Source organism: Lotus japonicus, chromosome 2 (assembly GCF_012489685.1).
Source record: "Lotus japonicus ecotype B-129 chromosome 2, LjGifu_v1.2".
Classification (NCBI taxonomy): Eukaryota; Viridiplantae; Streptophyta; class Magnoliopsida; order Fabales; family Fabaceae; genus Lotus; species Lotus japonicus.
Window position 1 is genome coordinate 42753626 of NC_080042.1, and position 19277 is coordinate 42772902.

The following is a 19277-nucleotide window of genomic DNA, read 5'->3' on the forward strand; positions in this document are numbered from 1 at the left end:
TTTCAAGATGTAACATTGGAAGAATGGAAAACAGCAATGGGAAAATCTGAAAAAAAATGAAAAATTGAAACTAAATCAATGAAATGTAAAAGAGAAAAAGAGGCTTCATTGTACCAGATTAGAAGAAAAGATTATCATTTGGTCAACTAAGTTGATAATAAATTAATCAAAATTAAAAAAAAAAGCAAGAAACTTACATTAGTTGAAGATTAAACTGTTAAAGAAATGGAAGCAAACATCATAAAATTGTGCAAGAAAAATAATGAAACACAATTAGAGAAATAATCAAGTAGATGACTTGAATAGTTTATGAAGAAAAAAGGCTTGTTGGCACAGTCTTGGGTCTAGAGTTTGAGGGAAAAGGCATAGATGTCATTCGAGGCCTGGGAAAGGTATATGAGAAACATTTCAGGTCTTGATTTTTGTATGTTTCTCTCGGGCTGTTTTTGTATTGGTTTTGGGGTTTCTTTCTGGTTGTTCCCCTTGGCATCATGGTTGTTTGTTTAGCCCTGCGTTTGGTCTTGTTTCAGGGTCTTGGTCAAGGGCCTTTAGGTTTAGTGGGGTTTCCTTTTGTTCGTCGGGTTGCTCCTTTTTTTGGGCTCTCCTCGTTCCCTAAAGGTTTTGTCCTTAGGGGTTTTTTGTGGATAATAATACATAATCTTTTATCTTTCGAAAAAAAAAATATTTTTAAACGAAATAGAAGTTACAAACAGATCATAATAATATTGATAGTCAATAGCAAAGAACAAAAGATGCATAAATTACAAAAGTAAAATAAAATGTGTAAGTTTCATCTATTGAATAAGATGCATATTGCGAAGAAAGACTGAATCTTACATGAGTGGAAGATGAAGAATAAGAAGAATGAATGAGAAAAAATAAGACCGTTTGGGAAGAATATAACATGAGAAAAAAATCTGAAGAAGAAATTATGGCGAAATTAGAACAGATAAATTAAAAAGGATAAACAAGACGAAAAAAGAAGAGCTCTTACCGGATGGAAGATGATGATGGAGAAAAACATCAATGTCTGAGAATGAAAAATGATGAAGAAGAAGTGACCGGTGGAGAAGAAAAGACGCAATAGTAAATTTTCTAACCTGATGGAAGATCATCTTGTGCTGGAGTGATGCTATTGGAGAATCCAAATTGAAGAGATACCCTACACATGAATGAAGATGTTGAAGAGCAAAATGAGAGAGATGAAAATAAGTTGAAAGGGGAATAAAAAATGTTTTATATATGGGAGAAGAAGGAAGAGACTCTTTGTGATTTTGTAACCATAATCCATAACTAGGAGTTACAAGGCAACAAATAAAACGGCCAAGAATATGAAAAAGTTGTACAAAATGTTTCATAAGAAAATGTTCAACGGTAAGGATTAGAAGCAATGAATGGCCAAGATTGATAACATATTGAATTACTCACAAACTTGCGTATATGACCATGGAAAATTTCCACCCATGCATATTAAAGTATTAAATTACAATTTTACCCTCAAGGTTGCAAAAACTTCCCCTTTAAATAGATTATAGATTATAGATATATATAGATATTTATATACTATATTATAGAAAATTCTGTAATTTTTTTAGGGGACTTGCCCCTATGTTCCTTCATAGTTACGCAACTGTTTTAACCCTCTCAAATCAAGAGTATTTGGGGTTCCAATACTATTGAGGTATTTACAAATCATTTTCAAGATCTAATAATAAGAGTACAAGTTTTGAAAAAGACATTTGTTGAAGACATACAACATTTTCAACATAATTTTCTTTACCAAAAGAAATCTCATAAGGGAGAGGCATTAGCAGGGGTTGTTTATGGCACACGACTTTTTTGTTGTTGTTCTTGAAAAGAGCTCAAAGACTAAGTAAGCGTTGAGTAAAACAGGATCTGAAAGTGGTATATTGATAAAAGTTGAGTTACAGTCAGTACGGTGAGCCTCCTTTATATAACAGATAGGTTGACCATGCTAAATGTCTAGATACATTGAATGAATATGGTTACATGTAACAGAAAGGTAACAACATGATAGCAAAACTGACAAGCTTAAATTGGAAGTCAGTAAAGACTTGGTAAGATCATCGCCTTTCACAATCTTACATGGAAAGTTAGCCACATCCCCATATTCTCTCGAGCTCTTTGGTGGGTTGTTCCTGTTGGGCCGCCTTTGATATGTTCCCGGAGTCCAATACTAATATCATGGTAAGCCGGCCCAAAATCCTGAGCGGTACAGTTGTGCAAAGTTGCACAAGGGAATAAATTAATTTAAACTAATTAGATTCTAATTAAACTTCGTATACGCAAAATTCTTGTTTTACCCTCCAAACAAGACTTAATTTTCAAATCTTGCCCTCCCCTCTTTCTTTCTTCTGCACACCCGCCGCAGCCCACCTACCACCATCACCAACCACCTCTCTCCACGCCACCCCTAATGGACCCCACCACCAACCTCTCCATGCCACCCCCAACCCATCCACCACCATCACCACTCTCAGAGTTTTGAAGTGAAAATTTTGTGCAAAGGAGGAGGAATATTTTGATGCATCTTATTCACACAATATTTTGTGTGATGTGCAGGGTTATGGAAGAAGAAACAATGAACACAAAATAGAGACACTGAAACAACTAATTCAATAACTAACATAAATTATGCATTAATTCTTACAATGCAGAAACTCAATTACAAAAAAGGACAAACCCAACTCCTCGTTGTCGCGTATCGCAAGCGTTGGACTCCACTCCTTCGTCCAGTCGATAGTGATCACTGTGGCTCTGATGTGGCATTCTGAGTGTCGATCTCTTCTTCTCCTTTTTTATCTCTCTCTGTTGTCTTTTTAGGGTTTGCAAGATAAATGGATTTTTTGGTTCGTGGGTTTGTGGAAAATCAGATCTGGATGGAGGTTTGGTTCGTGGGTAAGAAAAATCATATATGGATGAGGAAAATGCTCGGGTGTGGAGGAAACTCGTGGTTCTGGGAAGAAGATCTAGGTCGGGAGATGAGGGAGTCGTAGAGGTTGATAGAGGCCTCTAGGTGATGGGCTTTGGGTTGGGGTGGCGTGGAGAGGTGGTGATGGTGGTAGGGTGGGTTTGGGTGGCGTGGAGAGAGGTTGGTTGGTGATGGTGGTGGGTGGGTTGTGGTCAATGCACATAAAATCAGTTTGTATGGAGGATGGTGCGGTGGTGGCTTCAGGATGAGGGAAAAGGAAAATAGTGGGTTAAAAGGGTTGAACAGAGGGAGCAATGAGGAGGGAGGAGGACCATGGTGGATAAAGGGTAAGTTTCTTTTTGAATTTCTTTTAATTAAATTAATTTAGGCTAAATTTAAGTAAATCTTTTTAAAATAAAAATACTTAACCTGCTTTATTTGGCATAGAAAAGGAAATGAGGTTGTGCACATTTGCATAACTTTCTCCTAGTGTACCATATGGCGACCCGCATTGACAAATATGTATTATATTTTTTTATAAGTAAGTGTTAATTATTAGTAAATTAGTACAAATTATCCATCTTTAAAATTTGAATTCACCTACAATTACATATGAGCTCCCCACCTCACCCCGCATTAGCAAATAGTAAACGAGGACTGGGTTATCCACGTTGTTTCGCTGCGTCTTCAAGAGGTTTTTGTTGACTAACTGTGCTTCTCTCGTTTGACTCACATGATCACCAACCACCAAATAAACAAAGAAAACCAAAAAAATCTCATTAACGTGCGTAAATAGCAACAACAACCTCTCTCATTTTCTTCATCTTCTGCTGAGAACGACAGAGAAGCAGCGTTCAGAGTTCAGAAAATGGGTTTATACTCGACCATGATGGAAGAAATAGCCTTATACACGGGGCTTTCTCCCACGGCGTTCTTCACCATCGCCGCCATGATGATCATCGTTTACAGAATCGTTAGCGGTTTTTTTGTGTCCCCCGAAGACTATAACAAACCCCCTGTTGTTTCTGCCCCGCCCGGTCTCCGGTTCGATGAGCCGGAGCCGCCGCGCGAAGCGGTTCAGCTCGGTGAAGTCACCGCCGCGGAATTGCTGGCATATAACGGCTCCGACCCTGAGAAGCCACTCTTGATGGCTATCAGAGGCCAGATCTATGATGTCTCCGCCGGCAGGTAATGGATTGTTACTTTTTTCTTTTTTCTGTTTGGTTGGTGAGAAAGTGAAGTGAAATATGTGTTTTATGTTGTTGTTGTGTGAGTTAATTTTCTTATTTGGAAACTAGTTTTGCTGTTTTGGTATGGATTTCTCTTTGTATCTTTTAGCATTTTTCTTAGAAAATTAACAGTGTGAGGTTTAAATAGTTTTATGGTTTGTAAATTTTTGTATGCATATAATTAAAGATTTCAACCATTATATGTAAGAGATTAAGCTTAGCTAATTTGAAATCAAGTTGGTTGGCTAGAGACTGCTATTTATGGGGGATGAAGGCTAAAGTAAGACTAGGTTGCTCACTTCAAATACTTTCGGCCTCTGGTTACCGGCACGGGCGGCACACTCTTTCATCTGGGTGTGGGTCTGAAGTAAATTTTGCTTGAGTTGATGCTGCAACTAATTACTTTGAAATAACAAGGTGTCCACGTCTCAGCTACTGGAGAGGTTACTGGTATAGACTAAGGTTTAAAACCATACAATGCCTCACTAGGGGTCATTCCAATACAAGAGTGATAAGTATTGTTGTAGTAGAATTCAACCCAAACCAAATAAGTATGCCATAGTTGAAGGTGATCAGAAGCATAAATCCTCAACTATTGTTGAATGCAGTTTGGCAATCACATTCGCGGTGATAGGCTGATCTGTTATGTAGTTTAGTACCACTACAAGAGAATATGTTTTGCCAGAAATCACTCAAGAAGATAGGGTCTCTATCTGAAAGACTGAAACAATAGATCAAGGAAAACCATGGTGTCAGACAACTATGTCATGAGCTAATAATTTGGTGAATCTGTCAACAACCACCAAAATAGCTGTATATCCTTCTGACTTGGAAAGACCAGCAATGAAATCCAAGCTTCTATCTAGCCAAGGCTTTTGTGGAATATGTATGAGTTGTAGCAAACCATGTTCGTTGGCTGTAAAAAACTATTAGCTGACATGTAGCGCAATTCGAAATAAATTTCTTAGCATCCTTTAGTAACCAGGGCAGAAAAAAAAAGCGGCAATATTTATAAAGGTTTTTGGAACTTCAGAATGACATGCATGAGGGCCCAATGACATCCATTAAGGTTTGATTCAGGAATATAAATCTTGTCATTATAAATAACCAACCATCTCAAACTCAAAGTCTATAAGGTAAGCTCAGAGTGCCTGTAGTAACTTGTTGGTGCAGATGCATTAGGAATTTGTTTCTGGTTCAAAACTCACAATTCATCTGATAGCATGCACTGTATTGTGGAATAAGGCATCTGCAACCTGATTGCCTTTACCGTGTCTGTATATGATTTCAAAATCAATCCCCAATAGTTTAGTCAAGTAATATTGCTATACTTGTATTTGAAGTTTTGAACCACTTGAGGCATAAAGCTCTCTAAGACTATGATGGTTTGTCATGAGGATATGAACCTTCTACCTGGTAAGTAGTGTTCACATTTGCAAACTGCTAGAGTCACTGCATACAAGTTACAACTCCACTTTGTGCTGAGTTTCTTACTAAAAGTGGTAGGATGGCTGTCTTGTGTGAGGACTGTACCAATTCCAGTGGTGGATTTATCAGTCTCCACTACAAGTGGTAAAATACTAAAATGAAATTTGGTAATGCTAGAACAGGTAAGTTGGATCCTGGATTCCTAACCACTTGTTGCAGCGACATTTGTATCTGCTCATACAGTCTGACTAAAGCAATAGCTTCCATATATTGTGAAGGTTTAGCACTTAACAGTACCTATTTGAAAAAATCCTGTAAATCAGCCACAAAGAAAGCAATGTCTACTTTCAGATATTTGTGTTACCTGATTCAAGATCTCTTAAACTGTGATTTGGATTCTGCCACGCGATTCTTGCCTTTTCTATTTCAATTCTGCTTGTGGATTATGGTAAATATTTGCTCGGTTGCTCCAAACCTGAGTGTCATTGCTTCCAAGAACCCTTCCCATGAATATCGTAATTTTTTCTTTTTCACCGTCTATCTTTACCCAGCATTTGCTGGCCCAGACTGGAAAGAAGCTAACAAGATCCTTTGGTCCATTGGGTCATCATATTTGTTGAAATATTCCTATACTTTGAATAACAAGTCTTTGACATTTTCTCTGCTAAAATAGGAAAATCAACCTTTGCACTCAGACATAATTGCGAGTTATACCTTGCTTCTTATCCACGATTTGCTCTGATTTTGGATTGGAAGGGTGGTCTTCTTGACTTCTTGGGATTGAACCCTCGAGCATGATTCAGACCACACCATTTTGGGTTGCTTATTAATTCAATAACTTTCTTTACCAATTTTGCAGAGTTCTGCCAATTGATTATCAATACTGACAAACTAGTGATAGGTATCCATGGTTAGTAGTTTAGTTAGTTTGAGGCAGTTTGAGTTAGTTAGAGAGTGAGAATATTATAAATATGTTAGATCTGGTACTGTAAATCCAAGAGAAAAAACCTAGAAATCTGAGGAAGAAGATGAACAGTGAATGTGTATTGAAAACTGAGTGAACAGTTAGAAAACAGAGATGCCAACTGAATTGCCCTGCAATTCAGTTCTAACCAATCAACTCTATAACTGCCTAACTAGTGAAGACTAAGCTTCCCTTATTTATACTAATCATTCCTACTAATCTGCTAGGAATTACAGCTGGCATTACAGCTCAGCAAAACAGAAACACCACAAGGGCTAAAAGCTATGTAACTCGGTTCCTTCTCTCATAAACTTTCCTAATAGGAGGCCTAACTTGACTAACAATCCTATCAATATCCCCCCCTAAAAGAACCACCTTGTCCTCAAGGGGAAAAGAAGGAAAAGTCTCCAGCATCTTTGAAGCTCGCTCCCAAGAGTTGTCACTGGATGGCATATCAATCCATTTCACCAGAACCTCCATGTTACCTCCGACATCAGTCCTCCACTGCAGAATGTCCTCCGGCTGTACAGCCAATTCTAACTCTTCAGTCAGCATAGGTGGCAAGGTCTGTGGAGAAAGGTGAGGTGTCACAGCCTTCTTAAGCAAAGAAACGTGAAACACCGGGTGGACTTTAGACGCGATAGGCAGATCCAACTTGTAAGCCACCTCCCCAACTCTGCTCAGAATCTGAAAAGGACCATAATACTTAGGAGCCAATTTAGCGTATGGTCTATCAGCCAAGGACTTCAGCTTATAAGGCTGCAGTTTCAAGAAAACCCACTCTCCAGCCTCAAATTGCACGTCCCTTCTGTGCTTATCTGCTTGAGCTCTCGCATCTGATCTTGAGCTTTCAAAAGGTTCTGTCTCAGTTCAGCAAGTAAAGCATCGCGTTGCTGGGTCAATTGGTTGACGTCCTCCAACCTTGATGGAATAGTGCAGCCCTTTATCAACAAAGGTGGGTCTCTTCCATACAAAGCTTTAAAAGGACTCATACCCGCGGACACATTATAATTGCTGTTAAACCAGAACTCAGCCCAATGCAACCAGTTCAACCAAGTCTTAGGCTTAGGGCCAACGAAACACCGAAGATAGGTCTCCGAACATCTATTAGTCACCTCGGTTTGTCCATCCGTTTGAGGATGATAAGCCGTACTATGCCTTAAATTGGTGCCAGCCAATTTAAACATCTCCTTCCAAAAACTGCTGAGAAAAATTGCATCCCTATCCGACACAATAGTAGAAGGGAACCCATGAAGCTTCACAACCTCTTTCACAAACAAGGCTGCCACCTCTCTAGCAGTGTAAGGGTGCCCAAGCGGAAAAAAATGAGCATACTTTGTAAGTCTATCAATGACGACAAAGATGGTGTCCTTGCCCCGAACTCGGGGAAGCCCCCCCCCACAAAATCCATAGCAATATCTTGCCATACTTGGCTGGGAATAGGTAAAGGCTGAAGCAGACCAGCCGGGGAGAGTGTGGAATATTTATTCTGTTGACACACATCACACTCTTCAATAAATTTCTTAATGTCACCCCGCATGCCCTCCCAAAACAAGAAGCTAGAAATCCTCTTAAAAGTTCTGAACAGACCTGAATGCCCACCACAAGGAGAGTCATGACATTCAGCCAAGATTTGAGGTATCTTGTTAGATCCCTTTGGCAATACCAGCTTCCCCTTATACAATAGTCTCCCCTTCTTGAACTCATATCCCGCATGTGAAGTAGGAGAAACAACTAAATCCTGCACCAGCCGTTGTAATTTAGGATCTTGCTGCATTTCCTCCTCCCAAGAATCATCATCCTCAATATTAACAACTGAAATGGCAGCATACATGTCTCGTCTTGATAAGCTGTCAGCAGCAGTGTTCTCTCGTCCCGGCTTGTACTGAATTTCAAAATCCAAACCAATGAGCTTGACAGCCCATTTAAATTGCTCTGCACTGAATAAGCGTTGGTCAGTTAAAAACTTGAGGCTCCTCTGGTCAGTTTTCACCACGAAATGGTGTCCCAAAAGGTAATGGCGCCACTTGGTCACAGCCTGAACCAGAGCCATTAACTCGCGCTCATAAACAGACTTTTGTTGTGCTCTCAATGATAAGCCTTGACTCCAAAAAGCAAGGGGCCTTCCTTCTTGCATTAAAACAGCCCCCAAACCCTTACTAGAAGCATCCGTTTCCACTACAAACACCTTATTAAAATCGGGAACAGCCAGTAAAGGGAGATCAACCATGGCAGATTTCAAGGACTGGAATGCACTTGTAGCTTCCTCAGTCCACTGAAACTTGTCTTTCTTCAAAAGCTCAGTCAACGGCTTTGCCAATTTCCCATAACCTTGGACAAAGCGTCTATAATACCCGGTTAATCCAAGGAAACCTCTAAGGCCCTCAACATCCATAGGAACAGGCCAGGATGTAATAGCTGCAGTTTTAGAGGGACAAGCTGCCACCCCTGCACCAGAAATTACATGCCCCAAGTACTCAAGACTAGATTGCCCGAAACTACACTTTTTCCTATTAGCTCTTAACCGATTTTGCAACAGCACAGCCAACACTTGCTGGACATGAACAATGTGCCCAGCTAAATCCTTGCTAAACACTAAGATATCATCAAAAAAAACAAGGACAAACTTCCGGAGAAAAGGTTTCAGAACCTCATTCATGAGAGCTTGAAAAGTGGACGGGGCATTGGTGAGGCCAAATGGCATCACCAAGAACTCATAATGCCCTTCATGAGTTCGGAAAGCCGTCTTCTCTATATCTTCTTCCTTCATCCGAATTTGATGATAACCGGACTTCAAGTCAAGTTTAGTGAATATAGTTGCGCCATCAAGTTCATCAAGTAGCTCCTCAATGATAGGAATTGGAAATTTATTAGGAATAGTGATTTTGTTGAGGGCCCTATAATCCACACAAAACCGCCAACCACCGTCTTTCTTTTTTACCAAAATAATGGGACTAGAGTAGGGGCTAATGCTTGGTCTTATAATTCCAGCCTCAAGCATTTCAGTAACTAGTCTCTCTACCTCAGTTTTTTGGTAATGAGGATACTTATAGGGTCGGAGATTAGGTATCTCAGCCCCCTCTTTCAAGTGAATGGTATGATCTAATCTCCTATGAGGTGGAAGACCTTGAGGATCCTCGAAAACCTCTGAGAAGTGCTGCAAAACCTCTGAAACAGCTGCTGGAACAACTGAGATCTCAGCTGGTTTCTGCTCAGCAGTGTCATACTGAATTAGCAATCCTTCTCCTTCCTCTTTCAGAATTTGCATGAAGGCACCATAAGACAATTCTGTCTTAGTCAATGAAGGATCTCCCACTAACGTAATCAGCTTGCCATCCTTAGATAAAGTCAGCTCCAACTTGCCAAAGTTAGCCTTGACCTCTCCCAAACTAGAAAGCCAATCCAAACCCAACACCAAATCCACCCCTTGCAGGGTGAACAAATAGAAATCCTGCTCAACCTCTAACCCTTGCAGCTGCAAACACAATTTGGAACACTTTCCCTTACATTTCACCCTATGACCATCACCTACTTCTACAATGTAAGATGGTGTCGTAGCTACCACTAAATCCAACTTCTGTACCACATCTTGTGATATGAAGCTATGAGAAGCTCCACAATCTATGAGGACCACAACCACCTCATTATGAACTTCTCCTTGTATCTTCCAAGATTTTGTGGAAGTCAGCCCCATCATTGATCAAAGAGACAATTGTAAGGACATGAAAGTTTCTACTTCATGAAACTCAGTGTCGCTATCCCCCTCTTCATCTTCCTCCAAAATAATCATTCGGAATTGCTTATTCTTGCATTTATGCTCCCTATGATAGGGCTCATCACATCTGAAGCAAAGTCCTTTCTCCCGTTTTTCTCTCATCTCTGCCCCTGTTAACCTTTTGAAATCACCCCCCCTGAACTTATTCACTTCCCCTGCTTGAGTACTAACCAGAGAAGTAGCAGCTTGGCCAGTTTCATTTTTCTTTTCTAGCCAAGGCTTAGTATCCACAGTTACAGTCTTAGTGTAAGAACTGGTTTTTAGGTGATTATTTTGTTTATTGAAGCTACTGGTTCCTTTCTTATTCCATACAGCATTCTTTTCTTCAATCATGATTGACTTTTGAATTAAATCAGAAAAGAGACTTCAATTCATAAAGTTTTACCTCCACTTGTATCTCCTCCTTCAAGCCATTCATGAAAATTCCCCTTGCAAATTCTTGATCAATGGCCTTCAAAGCTCCAACGTACTTCTCGAACTCTTCCACAAATTCCACCACTGTCCCTGTTTGCTTGAGCGCCAACAACAACTCAAAAGGGTTCTGCACCATTGATGGCTGGAACCTGTGAACCACTGCCAGCTTGAACCCGTCCCAAGTTGGTTCAGGATTGCACCTAGCCCACCAGTGGTACCAGCTCAACGCTCTACCTTCCATGGCCACCAGTGTCGCTCGCAGCTTCTCCTCCTCTGGAACGCTGCGCAACTCAAAGTAACGCTCCAAACGGTGTGTCCAACCGTAAGCGTCGTCGCCGGAGAAAATCGGAATCTCAAGCTTCCTCCACCTATCGCGCTCGACATGGTCTCCCTGGGTCCTTCCGCCGCCGCTGGATTCCGCTTCTTCTCTACGCACGGTTTCGCCGCAGCTGGAGTCGATCTTGGCCGCAAGTGCAGCCAATTGATCCTCCGTGCGTTTTGCGCGCGCCTCCGCCAGTTCCAATCGCGTGCGCCATTCCTCTCGTTCTTGCTCCCAATCGTTCGAGTCTCTCACCATACTTCTCGTCTTCATGCAATGCGCAGTTCAAGGAAGCAGAAATCAGGGCACCAGAACGGTGCTCTGATACCAGTGTTAGATCTGGTACTGTAAATCCAAGAGAAAAAACCTAGAAATCTGAGGAAGAAGATGAACAGTGAATGTGTATTGAAAACTGAGTGAACAGTTAGAAAACGGTTACAGAGATGCCAACTGAATTGCCCTGCAATTCAGTTCTAACCAATCAACTCTATAACTGCCTAACTAGTGAAGACTAAGCTTCCCTTATTTATACTAATCATTCCTACTAATCTGCTAGGAATTACAGCTGGCATTACAGCTCAGCAAAACAGAAACACCACAAGGGCTAAAAGCTATGTAACTCGGTTCCTTCTCTCATAAACTTTCCTAATAGGAGGCCTAACTTGACTAACAATCCTATCAAAATAAGAGTTAGTGGGAGTGTGATCATCTTTGGGACCATTTGTAATTGGGATTAGGGAGAGGAGTTCAGACTCTCGAATTACTCAGCATCCATTGTAGTTTCTATTCTTGAATATTGACATTTCTTCTTCTTAATGGTGGGTTCTTATCAAATTGTCAACATAGTTCTCTCCCATCAATCAAAATCAATGGTGGAGATTTTCAAAGTTGAGAAGTGGCATCCTTGTTCTGTCACTCTCTGCTTCCTTTACTTTGGCTAAACGCCTTCCTTATCCATGGCGGGCCTCCTCTCAATTAGAGCACCAGAATGATAAAACTATATTAGACTTTAGAGACAAACAGGGGCCACCAGTGAAAATGAAGCTATGCTCAATGAAAATCACTAACTTTAAGTCCAACGGTAAAATACTCTGTTTATAGCCCTGATTTGGATGCTTATTTGGTACAATAGGAGGTTTCTCTGTCATGTTTGGGAAATATACCTTCTTTCTTAAATTGGAATGGAAGTATGCTTAGTTTGTAAAATTTCTATTGAATATCATTTAAGCAAAATATTGAAGCAATGGTAGCTTGGCCTGTTCCTTGTACCCTTAATATCTTTTTAATTTTTTCTAAGAGCCTAGTCCAACAAAAAGTGCCTGGGGATGTGTTATTTTCCCATTTTCCTACTTTCTTACAGTAAACCAAACCTACTATAAATCTGTAAATTGTCTTAGTATATGCATGCACAAATTATCAGAACTTGCACTGAAATGATATAGCATTCGTGATCCGGTCTTGTCATTTGTCAGGCACTTTGCATTTTCAAAATTTAGTCATGTTTAATGCTTTGTGGATAAATTCTTAATTGAAAGTTGGAGTGTTTCCATCGTATTTATTCAGGTTTGCCTAATATAATGATTTGATTCATAACTTCATAAGATGGTGACTTCTTGTGTTGCATTCCAGTCACCTCTCGAAAACTATAAATTTGGGGTTTGCTTGCTTGGTAGGAGTTGTCAAACTTTCAATCCCTCTTTTCAGTCATTCCATTTTCATATTGTCAAGCATAATCCTAGTCAGTAGTTTGTAATGCTTTTGGTTACCTATAACTGAAATTCTCCCTGGTTATATGTATATGTCCTGTTTTATTTCCTCCCTCAAGGAGTTGACAGACTTTACTTTTGACCATTTCTATGCAGGAATTTTTATGGTCCTGGAGGACCATATGCAATGTTTGCGGGAAAGGAATGTAGCAGAGCCCTTGCTCTCCTCTCTTTTAAACCTGACGACATTAATGGGAACCTCAAAGGTTTAGGCGAGTCAGAGCTTACAATTTTAGAGGATTGGGAATATAAATTCATCGACAAGTATCCAAAGGTTGGCCAGCTTGTTCAAGAACCTCAGCAAAATGAGCACAAAGAACAAAGTCAAGACCATTTGAACCCTGATGAATGCAAGAAGGAAGCATAACAAAAAACTGCTGTAATGTTTGTTGTGTGTAATTGAGAGATTACTGTACCCTAATAACTGCAGCCGTTAGTCATCCTTGGTAATTAGCACATGAACACTCATACCAATGTATATTTTTCTGTGTAGTTTGTGGTAAATATTTCAACATGAGCCACTTGTTATTAATCAAATATAGGTAACAGGTGACAGAAAACATTCCCTCTCGCAACTACTCTGACCTTGGAAAAATTGAATTTGTTTTAGCTTGTCACACTCCCTATTTTTAAGTGCACTTTTGTTTTCCCCAGTCCCTTTTTTAGTCAAACTCGTCTCAGATTCGCATTAAAGATGGAGTTCTTTCTTAAATTGTTTCACTCTATATTTTGGTGTAAAATTAAAATATCCATTTATGCATCCACGACCCTAGGCTGGAAGGGGACGTAATTTCATCATACATTGTGTTAGTTCCTGGTGACATTGCCTCTAGTAAAGGGATCAAGTTTAAGCCCAGGGGGCTGCAGATATTGTTGCTGGTTGTGAGCATAGAGGAGGGACTTTTTTTTTTGAACGAAAGAGGAGGGTCTTTCTCTCAAACTAAAACTCGACACTTTGTTGATAGGAGGCCCAAACGAACAACTTTTAGCTCAAGTCCAATGTCCCATATATATTTGCAACTTATATTTTAAATTATACTATATTACTAACAGGTTGGCATCATGGCATCCTTAGTCGTCTAGTCGACATGGTTATTGTCTTGTTGCAAAACCATGATGGATTGAGATCGAATGCTATTGCTAACAAGAGAAACAGAAGCAGGAACAACACATGAAACTCGAAAACTGCATTGTGATTACTTTCATGATGTCCTAGAATGTTAAATTTCACTCACGTACTGATACTTGAACTTGACTGTTGTATTTCTTTTTATAATAATTAATAACCCCCTTCTATAATCTTTAAGCTTCATTTATGTACCAGTGTTTTTTTACCCGTGTATTGCACAGCGATTTAATTTATTGTATAGATGCATCAGTAGAATCGCTGTAGAACAGAGAATATGTTCTAAACATGTACGATGAATAGACCACAGTAAGAATTTTAAATAGAACATGATGTATAGACCTCCCAATGTCAACACTTGAACAGTAAAAAAACCAAGTTTTTTAAGAAATGCATTGAAAAGTCAAATAAAATAAACATAACTATAACAACATGAACGTTTAAAAGAACTTGTAGTCCATGATGAATGATAACAACTTCAAAATCAAACTTGAAGTGTGTAAACATATTTGAACAATAGAACCTACAAAGGAAAAAGTATATATAAGAGTAATAATTAGTAAGCAATACAAAGATAAACTTGATATCATTTGAAAATGATAAACAAACCTTATAGCAACTCCAATAACCCTTCGAATTAGATGATCAATAAACTTCTTGACATTTTTTTATGCTGTCAACAATTTAAAGAAAAACATATCAGTTTTCCTATTTAAAAAATTAAAATTCAAACAAAATTTATGACATATCAGCACTTACATGTCAAATATTATCGAAGACTTCTTGATACACAACGTTGTGTGTAGTGTTAGAAACAACTTCTTCGTCATCTATGATGAGTATCTTCAACCCTTTTTCTAGATTTAACTCTTGAAAGTGCAACATATAACTACCCGTGAGTAAAGACATGCATTGGCAAATCCAGTCCAACATGAGATAAAGATTAGCTCTGGCTTTTATTTATAGTCATTACAAAACATAAAGTAACATAGAATTGTCTGCGCTGAAATTTGAATGAAATGTCAAAATCAGATGGAGTTAAGCTCATCCTAGGAATAAAGGTTGTTTCCCCCATCTTGTTTCCGCTTAACACAGTAGCAACAATTATTATATATTTAGTCAAAACGTTCACTATCATTTGAGTGTCATTACACAACCCTGCAGCTTGGTCAATGTTTCGAATGAGCATGATAGGAACATCGACTTTTAGTTTAATTTTATGGTTTGGAATTCCAGAGCATTTGAAATCATTTAAGAATTCAAATGTAATTGAGCACATGAAATCAATACTTGTAATTCATCCCTGGGAAGTGTTCAATCTTAGACATGGTGGTGGAAGTTTTTGGAAGAACAGAGAAGGAAACAAATATGACAGAGGAAAATAATGGTAGACCGTATGTAGGGGAAAGAATAATAAATTAATAAGGTAATGTGACTATATACACATTAGGTTCCTTAATCTAGGGAATTTATGCTATACCAATTTATTTTCATAATTTTTTTTTACATTAATTGTTTAGATTTTTTTCGAATATAAATTTCCTTATTTACGGTAATAGAGTAAATTTTAACCCAAAAATCGTATTTGATAAAACATGACTTTTGCTCATTTAATGTAATACAAAATTAAATGTGACAATGTTTATTGGATTCTCACTGGTTGATTATTCATTGTCTAATATAGCTCTAAATAATGGAATAAACTTTGGCTATTTATTGTTGATTGATTTCAACGCTTAATATTAGCACCCATTTGGTTACTTAAACTTGGAATGTTTTAAAAATTGGTTGAATATTCCTTCCCAGCTATTCATTAAAAAAATACTTTTTTTCTAGTTCAAGATAAATGTTTTAAAACCTGACTGAAAATTCGGCCCCAATTAATATTATTCAGTACTCATTATTTATTTTAAATTTAAATCTCTTTTTTTCATTTTTTTAAAAGGAAATGCATTAACTTAAATTGAATATTGATTTCTTAATCTATGAGTTGATTCTTTTAATTATATTTTGCAGGTAAAAAATTAAAAGAAAGACATTTAATTATTATAAATGAAATTCGAAATGATTTAGGGTAAAAAAACGTATGCTCTTCATTATTTTTTATATTTATAAAAATTACAAAATCATTATATTGATTTTAAAAATAATTTTATTTTTTTATATTTAATGCTTAAAAAAGTCCAAGGAAACCCATTAATTATAGGCTTAATAGCTCTTTTAGTCCCTCACTTATCACGATTTTTCACTTTTGGTCCTCAATAAAAAAATTAGCACTTTTGGTCCTCCACATTGCTTATTTGTTTGTAAAAATGATCCCTATTTGGATAAAAATGGCAAAAGTGTGTAAATGTGAGGGACTAATTTGGCTAATTTTTTTCTAGAGGGATTAAAAGTGCAAAATCTAGATAAGTGAGGGACCAAAAGAGCTATTAAGCCTTAATTATAATGAAATGATCGACAAAAGATTTGGCTAGGGAAAATGCGAATTAATTGTTTAAGAATAAGATAGCTTTAAATAATGGATAAACCTTTGGCTATTTATGGTTGATTGATTTCAATGCATAATAGAAGCACTCATTCTGCTGATAAACTTGGAATATTTTTTAAAATTGGTTGAATATTCCTTCCCTGATAAATTAACAACTACATTTTTTCCAGTTTAAGATAAATGTTTTAAAATCTGACTGAAAATTTGGTCTCAATCCATAATATATACATTCAGGGGTTTTTCTAGGTCCAATCATCGCCTACGTGGCATCTCATGATTGGTTAATTTCATTAAAAATCCTACATGACAATCATTCCTCATTTCCTTTTAATGTACACCCTTCTCCTTAACCTACACTCCTCTCTATTTAAAAGCCTATATAAGACTCTTATTCTTCATTCATCTCTCCATTATTTGAATTTCTCCTAAACCTACACTGCTTCTTCAACCATCTCCTGCGTTTTGTATTTTTTGAGCCTTTCTACATGGCTTCAAGATCTCCTTTTTCATGTTCTTCATGATTATACAAAGGTAAAATCAATTTTTCATGTCTTTGGTGTATGTTATTGTAATCTAATCTCATTCCTTCAAAATTCATGTTTTATTAACCCTAATATGCTATTCTCCTCATTCCCTTTCAACAATTTTTTTTACAGGATTAAATTTTTGGAAAAATAGATCTAGATCTCAAGTGGTTGTTTTTTACGAACGGAAACATCCACAGTTGGTACTGACCCTCACTGCATGTCAATGTGCACAATACGAATTGGTTAGTTTAATTTTCGTATTCCTTTATTTTTTTTTTAACTTCAATGTGTTTTATTATGGTTTTTACAATTTCATAATTGTTTTCGCTTTTTTTTCTTCGGCTGTTACCTTCTCAGATCGTTCCATTCTTTTTAAGTTTTGGAACACCTCCGGTACAACTTCATACTGGTGTGATAGACGACATCCCCTTCGTCAAAATCTATTGATGCGCGTATAGGATATGGTTGGAGAAAATTCTGCAAATTAATGGAAATTAGAGGCGGTGACATAGTTTGTTTTAGGTTTGAAAGAATAACAAATAGAATTAATGAAGTTAAGTTGTTGTATAGAAATATTTAATCAGTTGTTATTCATTCCAAAATTTAATCAGTTGTTGTTTTGTCTTGGGTATCTTTTCGTTGTTTTATTTTTCTCAATCTACATGAGAGGATTGTTCTCATGATTTACTTTATTTATCAAAAAAAATCCAAGATTAATTGTTATTTTTTTCACTCTGGAATTGTTCTCATGATTTACTTTGTTTTTCCTTTGTTTTACACGTACAAATTAAAACTTGGTATAATATAGGAAATTTTTTCGAAATTAATTATTTATTTCATTCTATTTCCTTATATAAACCACTTAATTATATTAATTTCCTTATTTAAAATCATAAAAAACATTAAATGATTTATGAAATAAATGTTGTTTTCGTTTTTTTAATAAGGAAATTTAAAATAATTAAATAAATTTTAATGCATTGACGATTTGTTTAAGGAAAATATTTTTGAAATTTTTAATTTATTTTCCTTCTATTTCCTTATATAAAACACTTAATTCTATTAATTTCCTTATTTAAAATCATAAAAGACATTAAATGCTTTATGGAATAAATGCTATTTTCGTTTTTTTAAATAAATAAATTTAAAATATTTCAACAAATTTTAATACTTTAACTATTTATTTAAGGAAATTTTTACAAAATTAATTATTTATTTCCTTATAATTCCTTATATAAACCACTTAATTATATTAATTTCCTTACTTAAAATCATAAAAAAACATTAAATGATTTATGAAATAAATGCTATTTTAGTTTTTTTTTAAATAAGGAAATTTAAAATAATTAAATAAATTTTAATGCATTGACAATTTATTTAAGGAAAATATTTTCGAAATTTTTTATTTATTTCCTTCTATTTCCTTATATAAAACACTTAATTATATTAATTTCCTTATTTAAAATCATAAAAGACATTAAATGCTTTATGAAATAAATGCTATTTTCCTTATTTTTAAATAAGGAAATTTAAAATAATTCAATAAATTTTAATGCATTAACTATTTATTTAAGGAAATTTTTTTGAAATTAATTATTTATTTCCTTCTATTTCCTTATATAAACCACTTAATTATATTAATTTCCTTATTTAAAATCATAAAAAACATTGAATGATTTATGGAATAAATGCTATTTTTGTTTTTTTTTTAGATAAGGAAATTTAAAATAATTAAATAAATTTAAATGCATTGACGATTTGTTTAAGGAAAATATTTTTGAAATTATTTATTTATTTCCTTCTATTTCGTTATATAAAACACTTAATTATATTAATTTCATTTTTTAAAATCATAAAAGACATTAAATGCTATATGTAATAAATGCTATTTTCGTTTTTTTTAAATAAGGAAATTTACAATAATTAAATAAATTTTAATGCATTGACTATTTATTTAAGGAAAATATTTTCGAAATTAATTATTTATTTCCATATATAAAACACTTAATTAAAAAAACGTTTAATTATTTAATTACGTATTAAATAATTAATTTCATTATATAAAAATATTAATGACATGAATCCCATTTTCCTTGGTTGTAAAATAATTTCAAATTTTAAAATATAAAAAAAAGTTAAAAATATTTAAAAACTTTTAAAATTAGGTAGCCAAGTTCTATGTAAGGAAATTAATTTCCAAGACCGGTTTCCAATACCCATTTCCAAGACCCATTTCCCACCAATATTCATTAAGGAAATGATCATTGCCTATTATACCTCTACATGATAAATAGAGACTAACCTAA

General features: G+C 36.0%; 1 protein-coding gene across 1 annotated transcript; it reads left to right on the forward strand.

Moving 5' to 3' along the window:
- The first annotated feature begins 3601 nt into the window (after positions 1 to 3601).
- Positions 3602 to 13446, forward strand: LOC130738030 (probable steroid-binding protein 3). The gene is made up of 2 exons (XM_057589919.1): positions 3602 to 4120; positions 12924 to 13446. Exons 1-2 carry the CDS (start codon positions 3801 to 3803, stop codon positions 13192 to 13194), a joined length of 591 nt encoding a protein of 196 aa, XP_057445902.1. The 5' UTR covers positions 3602 to 3800; the 3' UTR covers positions 13195 to 13446.
- Positions 13447 to 19277: the final 5831 nt, after the last annotated feature.

Coding starts and splice junctions, on each gene's coding strand:
- LOC130738030 (XM_057589919.1), top strand. CDS start 3,801: ATGGGTTTATACTCGACCATGATGGAAGAAATAGCCTTATACACGGGG. Junction 4,121..12,923: donor TATGATGTCTCCGCCGGCAG/GTAATGGATTGT, acceptor ATTTCTATGCAG/GAATTTTTATGGTCCTGGAG.